General features: G+C 40.5%; 1 protein-coding gene across 2 annotated transcripts in view; it reads left to right on the top strand.

Moving 5' to 3' along the window:
* gnas (GNAS complex locus) overlaps positions 1-12,330 on the top strand; it is a 365,649-nt gene that overhangs the window by 317,785 nt on the left and 35,534 nt on the right. For both annotated transcript variants that reach the window (XM_080205084.1, XM_080205085.1), the window contains exons 6-7: positions 2,507-2,561; positions 9,508-9,581. In XM_080205084.1, coding sequence (XP_080061210.1) covers positions 2,507-2,561; positions 9,508-9,581 — 129 coding nt within the window. The remainder of the gene's footprint in view (positions 1-2,506; positions 2,562-9,507; positions 9,582-12,330) is intronic.

Here is a 12,330-nt window from a genome sequence, read left to right as displayed (position 1 = left end):
CTGGAGTTAGGTGCCTTTGGACATTTCTGAACTAGTAAAACCAAAGTACAAGTTGAAATACTGTACTGTACATGTGCTGCATTGTGCATTCCTAGCTGAAATAATCTGCAAAATGAGACACCAGCGATGGTGGTGGAGCGGGGGGGTATCATGGGACTGGCCAGCAATCGGGAGACCAGTAGTGCAGGGCTACTGCACATGCGCTGACTTCAGCACTGACAGATTGGCGCATGCGCAGTGGACAGCTCAGCAGTACGCTGCCAGCCTCCTCTGTGGGCCCCATCTACAGCTTTTCAATGAGATTTACACTAGTGCATTCTGCAGTGCACAGAATGTGGGAGATTATTTTTGAAACTCCCGCTGAAACAAACAGCGGGATTTTCTACAGTTTTCACGCAAATTTGACACTTAATTTTTTGGGGGGGGCGGGAAACCACCCCCAAAATGTTTACATAGTCAAGAAATGAGCAGTCCAGGCTTCAGCTTTTTCCTTGCAAAAAAAAACATTTGGTTCAGATATTCTCCGTTGACAACTTCATTTCAAAGTTTTTTGGGGAAAAAAAGTCACAGTCCCTTGGGTGCAGACACACACCTCCAGTTGTACTTGCTTTGCACCATGACGTGATGCCACATTAACATGAAACAACATAAAATGACATTAAATCAAAATTGAAGCTGCAAATCAGGAATACCAACCCTAAAAACTGCCAAGACCCTAAAAACTGCCAAGACCCTAAACATACGATCAAGAAAATTCTCCTGAAAGTGCTTCAGAAACTTTCCAATCTTTACCCTTTAAACTACTGCTATCCCAGTCTATATTAGGATAATTGAAGTCCCTCATTATTACAGCTTCATAGTTTTGGCACCCCACCATGATTTTTTTGCTAATTTGCTCTTCCATATCTTTCCCACTAGTTGATGGCCTATAGAATACACTCAGTACAAGATTGTTCTTTAGTTATTCCTTAACTCATTAATCAATTAGGCGTTGATCTGTTTAGGAAATCCTCTCTCCAATGCTATAATAGTCTCCTCAAACCTGACAGCCACCACCCTGCTTTCTCTGCTTTCTTCCCTTCCATTTTTTCCTGAACACCTTGTATCCAGGAATATTTTGAGCCTGGTGGACTCTGTTATATGCACAGCATCATAATCCCATGTGGTTACCTGCAGCTGTAGTTCACCAGCCTTATTTACCACACTTCATGTATTTATATTAAAACATTGTAAATCGAATTTAGACCTTACTGTATTACTTAGACTGACCCCACCTCATACCTTACTAATTCTTACTGTAATATTATCTGCATTTCCAAATCTCTCTTTCACCTTTATTTATCCTTTCTGCCGCTATACCCTGGTTCTAATCCTCCTGCCAAATTAGTTTAAGCCCTCCCGAACAGCACTAGCAAATTGCAAATGTGACTTTGTACAACGATTTAGCTGAAACCCTTGTACACTTTATACAATAGGATTAGTAACCAATTATGGAAAAGAACTTGTGCTTGAATAACATTGACAAACGGATAGCATCCTGCTACCTGGACCTGAGTAACACAGGCTAGACCAAGCATGTGATTTTTCAGAAGTCAAGAGCATGCACAAAGGCTTATACAAGTGCATGTGAATGTTAACAAATTTCAGTAAGTTCATATTTGTCCTATTTCTGCTACATTTGCAGCAAATATCAAATGCCAGATGCTTATAAAACATAAGTATATAAAACTACAGATCAAATATCCTCACGTATCCTTTACCTGAATGTCCAAAAACTGCATTTTTTATAACTCAATGACCTTTAGTGGGGGAAGTGTAGTTGTTTGTCTATGCTGTTTACTGTGCAAGTTCTATGGTGAACATCGCAAGAAGTAACTTGTTAGAGATGCCCTGTATTATTCCATGAATAATTTCTCCTTTCTGGTAATTTTATTTACTCTAGACTTATAGCTATTGTAAGGTAGTATCCAAAAACCAAAATTATCTGAAATCCAAAATGCAATCGTTTGTATTTCAGTTAAAGTATACTCAATCTATATTTAAAATTAGTATGTATGCCATGTTCTACGTTTGCCTTATTGATTTTCTACTATACATTTTTTTTTATCTGAACAACAGCCTCAGCTATCCAGACAAAACAGTAGAAAATGTATTTTAATATCAGCAGCAGAAGTAATTTATCAGTAAGTCTGATACAGAAATCTGATGACCTCTCAGACCCCTGGGATACCCTTGTAAATCCTCATCCCAGGGTACAGAGGCCCCAGTTTGAAAGTTTATGACATAATTCTTTCTGTAACACAAGTAAGGTTCCAAGAATAATTATCAAAAATAATGAAAGTGAGGGAAACAGGACATTTCATTTTTTCAACTGGAATTAATCAAAATTTTTTAAAACTATTTGTTGCAGGGTAAATTATTCAAATGTGGGCCTTTAGCTATCTATCCTCCCTTCACCAAATTGACATGTTTTGTTAAAAGTGTATTTATTTGTTTTGTTTTACAGCTTTCTAGACAGGATTGACATAGTCAAGCAAAATGACTACATACCTCCAGACCAGGTAAGCAGATTTATTAATGTTCCCTGCTTATTTTGAGTCCTCCATCATCATATTGATCATTCCCTGCTTGAGGCAAAGCAGTTGAAATTATTTTGGGTCTATGCCCTGTACCTAATATTTTAACTACTTTATTTTTTTGTTGTGTATTGCCCATTTCCTATAAGTTATGATAAAATTAACTAACTTAGACCGTGGTCAACTCAATTTTTCTATTTTTGAAATGGATCAGGTGGAGCACTGACTTTAATAAATTGCTGCGTTGAAAAATCTGAAATGCAATAAGCAAAATACTTTTGGCCTTGGGATTGTCATATGCTTTCAGCCATGACAATACATAAGCTGCTTGAATACTAGTATTCAGTTTGGATTCCAGGAGACCAATATCCATAAGTCAGCTCCCTGATCCTGGAGCCAAGCTTCTAGACCCACAAAAATCTCTAGCCCATGGTTCTGCTGCCAGAATAAATGGGCCAGATTTAACAGCAGGAAGGCTAGGAGCCAAATCCTCAGGCATCGGGCCTCCTGAAACCTGAGTTAAAGCAATGATACGGTCCTTTCTCACCCTTCAGGCATTCATGAGATCAGAGTCTGTTATCATTAACAGACAACAAGGCAAAAAGTTGATCTCCATAAGTGAGATATTGCAGATATTGGAAATCAAAAATAAAAGCAGAAAGTGCCGAATATACTCAGTAGGTCTGGCAGCAACTCTAAGGAGAGAAACCAAGTTAATGCTTCAGATCTGTGATCTTCAGTCAGAACTTGGAAGAGTTTTTAAAAAGTCAGATTTTGGGCAAGTGAAAGCAGGATGGTCAGGGGAATCAAAAAGGAAGGTTTCTAGTAGGGTGGAGGGCAGGAGAAATTAAATTACTGAAGTATTCAGGATGCAAGGCTATAACCATGTTATTTAAGAACATAAGAAATAGGAGCAGGAGTAGGCCATCTAGCCCTTCGAGCCTGCCCCGCCATTCAATAAGATCATGGCTGATCTAAAGTGGCTCAGTTCCACTTTCCCGCTTTCTCCCCATAACCTTTAATTCCCCTGCCTACCAAAAACCTATCTACCCGCGTCTTAAATATATTTAGCGAGGTAGCCTCCACCACTTCAACGGGCAGAGAATTCCAGAGGTTCACCACCCTTTGAGTGAAGAAGTTCCTCCTCAACTCTGTTCTAAACTGCCACCCCCTTATCTTGAGGCTGTGCCCTCTAGTCCTACCCCATTTGTTTCCCTTTTTTCTGAATTTGGTTGTTTTCCTCTTGTTTCTCTTTTTCCCTCTGCTTTTGGCAGCTACTTATGGTCCTGCAGTCTTGTTTCTTGCCCCATTGACCTTCCCTTTTGTTTTCCCCCCCTCCCTTTTCATTACTGAAAACCTATTACATTTCTAACCTTTCCCAGTTCAGATCAAAGATCATCAAACCTTAAGAGTTAACTTTTTTTTAACTCTCCGTTTGTGCTTCTAGACCTGCTGAGTATTTTCAGCATTTTCTATTTTTAAAATGATACCATTGTAACTTTTATCCATCATGACTCAGAATAAAGTACAACAAAATTCCTGTTGTAATGTTTTCTGCAATTCCAGGTTTTTATATTTAAACCACTAGACACTGCCAGTATATAGTTTATGCATCGTTGCTTCTGAAATCATTTGCAGTGTCACTTTAGTTAGAGGAACAAGCATTAATTGAATGTACAAATTATACAGTAGATTAGATGCTGTCTCTTTATCTCAGTGGCCTGAATTCAGATCACAGATTTATGAATTAAAGCATTCTACATCTGCTAGATGGGGTATAATTGTTCTATGTGAATCGTGTGGTTGGTCCCTGTTCAGTTCCTACCAATCTTGGGCCAACCTGTAATTTGATACTAAATCAACAGTTTCATTTAGCAATTATAGAAAATAGAACAACTTCAAACTGGTGTAGTAATAAGAGCTGTTGTGATGTTGGATTTCTGTTCTGTTCTTTTGAATTGGTCACGTTTATGGGATAATGTGGAGGTAGCTTGATCTGAATCTGTGTTGTATGGGAATACCTGATACATAGACAGCACAGTGGTTAACACTGCTGCTTCACAGCACCAGGGACTCGGGTTCAATTCTGACCTTGGGTCACTATGTGTGTGGAGTTTGCCCATTCTTCCCATGTCTGTATGAGTTTCCTCTGGGTGCTCCGGCCTCCTTCCACAGTCCAAAGGTATGCAGTTTGAGTTTATTGGCCATACTAAATTGCCCCTTAGTCTCAGGGGGATTGAAAGGGTAAACATGGGGAAACAGGGATAGGGCTTGGGTGGGATTATTGTTGGTGCTGGCTCAGTGGTGGTCTCCTGTACTGTAGGGATCCTATGAAATGCTGGATAGCTACAATGCAGAAATGTCCTATTTCCAAGCAGGATGGTACTTATCTGCTACAAACGTGATTCTGACAAACAGTTTTGTTTTACTTTATAATCCAAGTTGCCATTTAATTAAATGGATAATTTTGAGCCTTTAAGTGGTAGTGAGTCTAAATTGACCCACTAATCTAATGCACAACTGGTATTGCTATTTGTCACTTATTTCCAGCTGTAAAATCATATAATATTTCAGAACAGTGGCTGTTCAACCCATCAAATCTGCACCAAAGTGTTTCTTTCTAAATGAACGACCCAATCTAATCTCACTATCCTACTTGCTGTCCATTCTGTCTAGTATTCTTTATCAGCCAACTAACCAATCTTTTTAATACTCTTTCAACAATCGTTTGCAGCAGAGAATTCTGACCACCCTTTTTTTCATAAAGTATTTTTCTAAGCTCCCCTTTTACTGTTTGTGTTTGTTAAACTTGGCCTTTGCATATGAATGGAAGAATTAGGAACAAGAGTAGGCCATTTGTCTTCTCAGGCCTGCTTCATCATTCGGTAACAGCATAGCTGACCTGATTGTAACCTCAACTTCACATTCATTCCTACCTACCCCTATTTCCAAAGACTCCCAACCCTTAGAGAAAAAAATTCCTTGCCTCTGTTTTAAATAAATGACCCCTTATGTTTAAATTGTGGTCCCTAGTACTAGATTGTTTGACAAGAGGAAACAGTCTTTCCATATCCACTCTTGTCAATGGATATGATTTTTAAAGGTTTTGATCAAGTCACTTATTGTTCTAAATTCTAATCTGTCCAACATTTCCTCATAAGACAACCCACCCATTCCTGATATTACTTTAATACAACTTCTCTGAACTGCTTCTAATACAGTTACATCTTAAATAAGATCAAAATTCCAGATTTAGTCCCAATACTGCAGATGTGGTTATCATTAATTTTCAAAATTTCCATAAGATTCACCCTTCAGCTCTAATGAAATAAGCTCTAAATTTCAACACCTAATTTGTGACTCCTTATTACCAGGAACTTCCCAGTAAAAATGCACGTTTTCAATTTTGCATTTATTCATGTAATGTGATCAACTCTATAATTGTCCTTGGGGAAGTGGTGATAAGTTACTGCCTTAAACTGCTGTAGTCCGTGACGCAGAGAGACTGCCATGCTGCCTTTAGTCAAAATCCTCAAGCTCCCTGTCTGTCAGTGATGAAGGACCAGTGACATATTTCCAAGTCAGGATGGAGTATGATCTGGAGGAAGCTTGGAGGCGATTGTGTCGCAATGTGCTTGCTGTTCTTCTCCTTTGTAGAGGTTGCCTGTTTAAGAAGTACTGAAAAGGCCTGGGCAAGTTGCTGCAATGCATTCTGTAGATGACATTGCCAGTAGAGAAGAAAATTAAGGTTTATGGTGGTGGATTATCAGACAAGTAGAGATTATTCTAGCACAATGCCAACTTGTGCCTTGTAGATGTTGAAAAGGAGTCAAGAGGTGAGTCACTAGTCTCCAGATGCCCAACCTCTTAACTGTTCTTGTAGCCACAATGTTTATGTGGCTGGTCCAGCTAAGTTTCTGGCCAGTGGTGACCCCTAGGATGTTGAAGGTGGAAGGTAGGATTATAATGTCATTGAATTTCAAAGTAAGGTGGTTAGATTCACCTGTTGGAGATGCTTTTTGTCTGGCAGCTGTTGTACAAAGGTTATTTGCTACCTACAGCCCAAGACTGAATGTTGTCCAGGTCTTTTTGCATGCGAGCACAGACTCCTTCATTATTTGATGGGTTGCAAATAGAAATGAGCACTGTAGTAATTAGCAAATATCTTGCAAGACCTTATGATTTAAGGAGGGTCAATGCTGAAGCAACTGAAGATGATTGGTCTAGCGCACTGCCCTAAGGAACTCCTGCAATGATCTCCTGGGACAGTTAACAGCAGCAGTTTCCATATAGCATCTTTAATGTAATCAAACATCTCAAGGCACATCAAAGAAGTATGATGCCCAGACCCAAAAGATCATGTTAGGTCACATGACCAAATTTTAGTCAGGTTTTTAAGTTTCTTAAAGGAGGGCAGAGAGAGGCAATGAAGTGAAAGGAGTAAATTCGAGAGGAAGACACCATGGTGGAGAAATTATAATTTAGAATGTGCAAGAGGTCAGGATTAGAGGAATGCAGGTATCTGAGGGTTGTGGGGTTGGCAGAAATTGGCATTGGAGGGGGACAAGACCATGAGGCATTTGAAAGCAACGATGAGAAGTTTTAAAGTCAAGATATTTCTTGACCGAGAGTGAGTGTAGATCACTGAGCACGGTGATGATAGGAGAACGGAACTCACCGCAAGTTGAGAAAATGGGCGGTAGTATTTTGGATGATTAAGTTTATGGAATGTTTGAGGCCAGCTGAGTTGGAATATTCAAGTCTGAAGCTAATGAAAGCATGGATGGTGGTTTCAACAGCAGCTGAGCTGAAGGCAGGCAAAACTATGGAGGTTGAAATAGGCGGTCTTAGGATGCAAATATGATTTGCAGCTTATCTCAGGATCAAATGTGACATCAAGGTTATAAATAGATTGGCTTCAACTCAGTGTTGCTGGGGAGAGGGATGAAATCAGCAGCCAGCAAACAGATTTTGGGACAGGCATTGAGAACAATAAGTTCAGTCTTCCAATACTTAAATGGGGGAATTTTCTGCTCATCCATTACTGATGTCAGATAAGCAGTTAGATAACTTAGCAATAGTGGAGTAGACAAGAGAGGTAGTGGTGGGTGTTGTCAGCAATGTCATTGAGGAGTGATATTTAGATCCATGGGAGACGCTAGCCCTGACGAAGGAACAGCGTGTTCCGAAAGCTTGGGGCATTTGCTACAAATAAACCAGTTGGACTTTAAGCTGGTGTTGTGAGATTTTTCTGTTTTATCCCAGTCCAACGCCGGCATCTCCACATCATCGATGCTGGAGGTAACAGAGTAGGAAGAGAACGTGATTTTCTGGCAACAATTAAATAGATATGAATGAAACCATGAGAGCAGTCTCCATCTGGACACGAGTGGAGATGTGTTGTAGGAGGATGGTGTAGTCAGCAATTTCAAAGGCTGTAGACATGTCAAGGAGAACAAGAGTGAAAAGTTTCTTCCTGGGATTGAGGGTGACTTGCTTCCACTCTGGTTCCATGGGTTCTGAGTTGGCTGATTAGTCCAATGCATGATCTGCAGACTTTGCCACATGCAGGGAAGATGGTGAAGGTTGGGAAATTAGTTGTTGGAAGGTTTATGTGCCCTATTCAATGACTTGACCTTGCTTCTGTGTATGCTCAACAAAGCCTCTGTGTTTAATGCTTTCACAAGTGATCTTCCTCCTTTTGGTCAATCAAAACCCTAGGTCTCCCATGTATTGGCAAGATGTTTGACTTTTTTGGAGATGACTGACTTCCTCGGGGATGCTTTTGAGGAAAAATCCCTGAAACATTTCCATCGTCCCGGGAGTCTCCTACCAAGACCAAGTTCTGAGTAAATCATCGTAGACAAATAGTATGTCATTTGTGATTTGATAAGAGCAGTTTCAGTACTGTGGCAGGAGTGGAAACTGCATTGGAGGGATTGAAACGTGGAGTTCTGGAAAAGAAGAGCATGGATTTACAGAGGATTTGGGAGGTGATGGGGATGGATGCAAGGATTGTGGGTCAGGTGTTTTTTTTTGAAGAGAGGGGTGATGATAGCAGATTCGCAGGAGAGCGGGACCACACCCAAAAAGAGAGAACTGTACCAGTTAACATGGGGACTAGGAAGTTGACCAGTTTTGTGTGGATATGGCTGGAGCAGCACATGTGCATCATGGGAAAAAAGCTCAGCGAGGGCATGAGTGGATTTAGAAGAGAATCTAAGATGCAAGTATAGGCCTTGGGCGGGGGAATCATTAGGGGAAGTGTGGTCCAGTCGGCTTGTGGGAAGGAGAGAGGGAAACTGCAGAGGTAGATGTTCTTGATCTTGGTGAAAAAAAAATCACTTATTAAAAAACGCTTATTGAAGGAGGTGAGGAAGGTTTAGGAAGATGATTTACAGTAAAGAAAATAAGTTGGGAAGTTATTTTTGCATTCTGGATGATTGTGGAATAGTGATCATTTTCAGCCGATAAGAGCGGGACCCATTGTGCTTTGTGGGCCAGCCAGATCTGGAAATGAATGGCTTATACGAGTTGTCTGTCTTGTATACAAATAGTCTATTTTATTTTTATCTTTTAAAGTCTGTATTAAAACAGAAATTTAGAAACTTCCTTGTTATACTTCATTGTGTCCTAATATCTGATCTTCGTTATGTCTTGCTGCTGGATCACTTTTCTTTAAATCAGATCGTTATCCCAGAGATCGATCCAGTTATATTTGACTGTGCATTCCAGTGCTAAAGTTTGGCCACTTGAAACACACTAAGTTAATGGATTTTTTTTTAAAAGTAATTAAGTTAATTAATTAAATTAATGCTGGATGTGCATCAAAACATTGCTGCATACTCGTATCTCTGCAACTTCAGTGTTGGTAATATGCAACAGATCTTTGCTTTACTAGTTATGCTAACATTCTCTTTTCCTTTCAAAGGACCTTCTGCGATGCAGAGTTTTGACATCGGGAATTTTTGAAACCAGGTTTCAAGTTGAAAAAGTAAACTTTCAGTGAGTATTCCTTGGCTGATGTTTTATTCTTTGCATGGTAATGACAGGTAAGAAATTGATGTTTTGTTTTGGTTTATGAATAATTATGAATGTGTTGATAGAGCCATTAGGGTGCTGATGAATATTTGTGCATTTGAAGTCTGTGCTTTCCCGTCATAGGAGGTGATGAGCGGACACAGGAAAGAAAAATTATTTAGCAGGGCATCCTCAATGCCTCTTGTATTCCCAGAAATATTTTGCCCAAGAGATATTGGCATTTCCATGTCTGGGAATGGGTCATCTATTGGAAAAAGAATATAAGCATGATACAAGTGAGTCAGTGGACGTGAAGTAGAAGAGAAAATATAAGTAAATTAATCAAAATATAACAAGTTGTGAATTCTAGGTTATTGTTAACCTCATTGGTATCTCTTGCAATCATCTTCCCTTAATTAAAACACTGTTTTCTGAGTCCCTCCAACTAAGATTTGTGGTGTAGTGGTTACTGCAAGAGGGAATGTTTCTTACTCGTACATAACAACTTATGATCAGTGCAACTTTTAATCTCCACTTGATAACCATGTTTATTTGTTGCAATCATTTAATCAGTCCTTTTTTTCATTCAACCAATGAAAGCTTCAACTCCATTTCCCAGCTGTTTGCCCAAGTCACAGCTGAAGCTATGCAGCATGAAAACGATGCAATCATTGCAAAATTCCACAACTAGTTGCGACTCAGCCGAATAAAGTGGTGTGGCCACCTGCTAACTAGACTTCTACCTTTTAGCTTTGTTAATTTATTTGCATCCTCAGTTTGTAGACGAGATGTAGGCCATTTGGTCCCTCGAGCCAGATCCATCAATCAATAAATTTATGACTGATCTGTTTGTGGTTTGAATTCCACCTTCCCTTCCAGTCCCAGGAATCTAATTTACTTCCACCTTTAAAATATTTGATGGCCGTGCCTCCTCCACCTTCTGAAGCAGTGTGTTCCAAAACCGTGCAATCCTTTGAGAGAAAACATTTCTGCTCTTGTTGACACTTAACTGCCCTCTGAAATAGCAAGGGACTCAGTTGCATTCAACCACTATGAAAAAAAGCACAAAGGAGTGAAATCAGATGGACCACCTGCATGACAGAGGCACCAGAAACAACAAACCCAGCCCTCTTGATCCTACAAAAGACTCCTTACTAACATCTGAGGGCTTTTGTCAAACTAGAGAGAGCTGTCTCAAAGCTAGTCAAGCAACAGCCTGCCATAGTTATACTGATGGAATCATACCTTACTAGTAACATCTGAGATACCACTATCACCATTCCTGGTTATGTCCTATCTCACCGGTAGGACTGACCCAACAGAGGTGGTGGCACAGTGGTGTACAGTCAGAAGGAGTTGCCCTGGAGTCCTCAATTCTGGATCCTATGAAATCACATGGCACAAGGTTAATTATGGACATGGAAACCTCTTGTTGATTACCATGTACCATCCTCCCTAAGGTAATGAATCACTACTCTTTCTTGTTGAACACCACTTGAAGGAGGGTGGAAAGGGTGCAGAATGTACCTTGCAATGTCCATTACCAAGAATAGCTTGGTAGTGCCACCACAGACTAAGCTGGCTGGGTCCTAAGAACCACCTGTAGCCGGTGGTGTGGGAACCAACAAGAGGGAAAAATATGCTCAACCTCAACCTCACTAACCTCCCTGCCGCAGATGCATCTGTCCATAACAGTATCAGTAGGAGTGACCGCTGCACTATCCTTGTGGAGACAAAGTACCATCTTCACATACAGGATACCCTCCATTGTGCTGTGTGGCACTACCACGCTAAATGGAATCGAGTTTGAACAGATCTAGCAGCTCAGGATGGTGTATCGTGAGATGCTGTGGGTCATTAGCTGCAGCAGAATTGTACTTAACCAAATCTGCAACCTCATGGCCCAGTGTGTTCTCCACTTTACTATAATCGTCGAGCGGGGGGTTCAAACCTCGTTCAATGATGAATGCAGGAGGAAATCCCAGGAGCAACACCAGGCTTTCCTAAAAATAAGCTGTCAACCTGGTGAAGCTACAACACAGGAGTATTTGCGTGCAAAACACCATAAACAGCGGACAGGGCTAAGCAATACCAAAACCAACAGATCAGACCTAACCTCTGCAGTCTGCCACATTAGCCATGAATGATAGTGGACAATTAAATAACTCACTGAAAGAGGCTCCACAAATATCCCCATGCTCATTGATGAAGGTGCAAAAGATCAGGCTGAAGAACTTTTAACACTTCTGGCTGATTGTTGCGTGGATGATCAATCTCTGCCTCCTCTGGAGATAAACACAGTAAGAAGTCTCACAACATCAGATTAAAGTCCAATCAGTTTATTTGCTAGTAAACCCACAAGCTTTCGGAATCACTGTTCCTTCAAGTGTGTGGAATCCTCTGGAAATCCCCAATGTCATAGATGCCAGCCTTCGTCCAATTCAATCCACGTGATATCAAGAAGCGAGTGAAGGCACTGTATATGTCTGAGGATATGGGCCCTAACGATGATCCAGCAATAGTACTGAAAACTTATGCTCCAGGACTTGCTGCACCCCTAGCCAAGCTGTTCCAATACAGCTACAACACTGGCATCCATCCAGCAATTTGGAAAATTGCCCAGCTTTGTCCTGTGCAAAAGAAACAGGGCAAATCCATTCCAGCTAATTAAGGCCCCATCAGTCTACTCTTGATCATCAACAAAGTGGAATGGGTCATCAACAGTGCTATCAAG

Source organism: Carcharhinus amblyrhynchos, chromosome 16, assembly GCF_965287045.1.
Source record: "Carcharhinus amblyrhynchos chromosome 16, sCarAmb.v2.hapA, whole genome shotgun sequence".
Taxonomy (NCBI): domain Eukaryota; kingdom Metazoa; phylum Chordata; class Chondrichthyes; order Carcharhiniformes; family Carcharhinidae; genus Carcharhinus; species Carcharhinus amblyrhynchos.
This window is presented reverse-complemented; position numbering and strand designations above follow the sequence as displayed.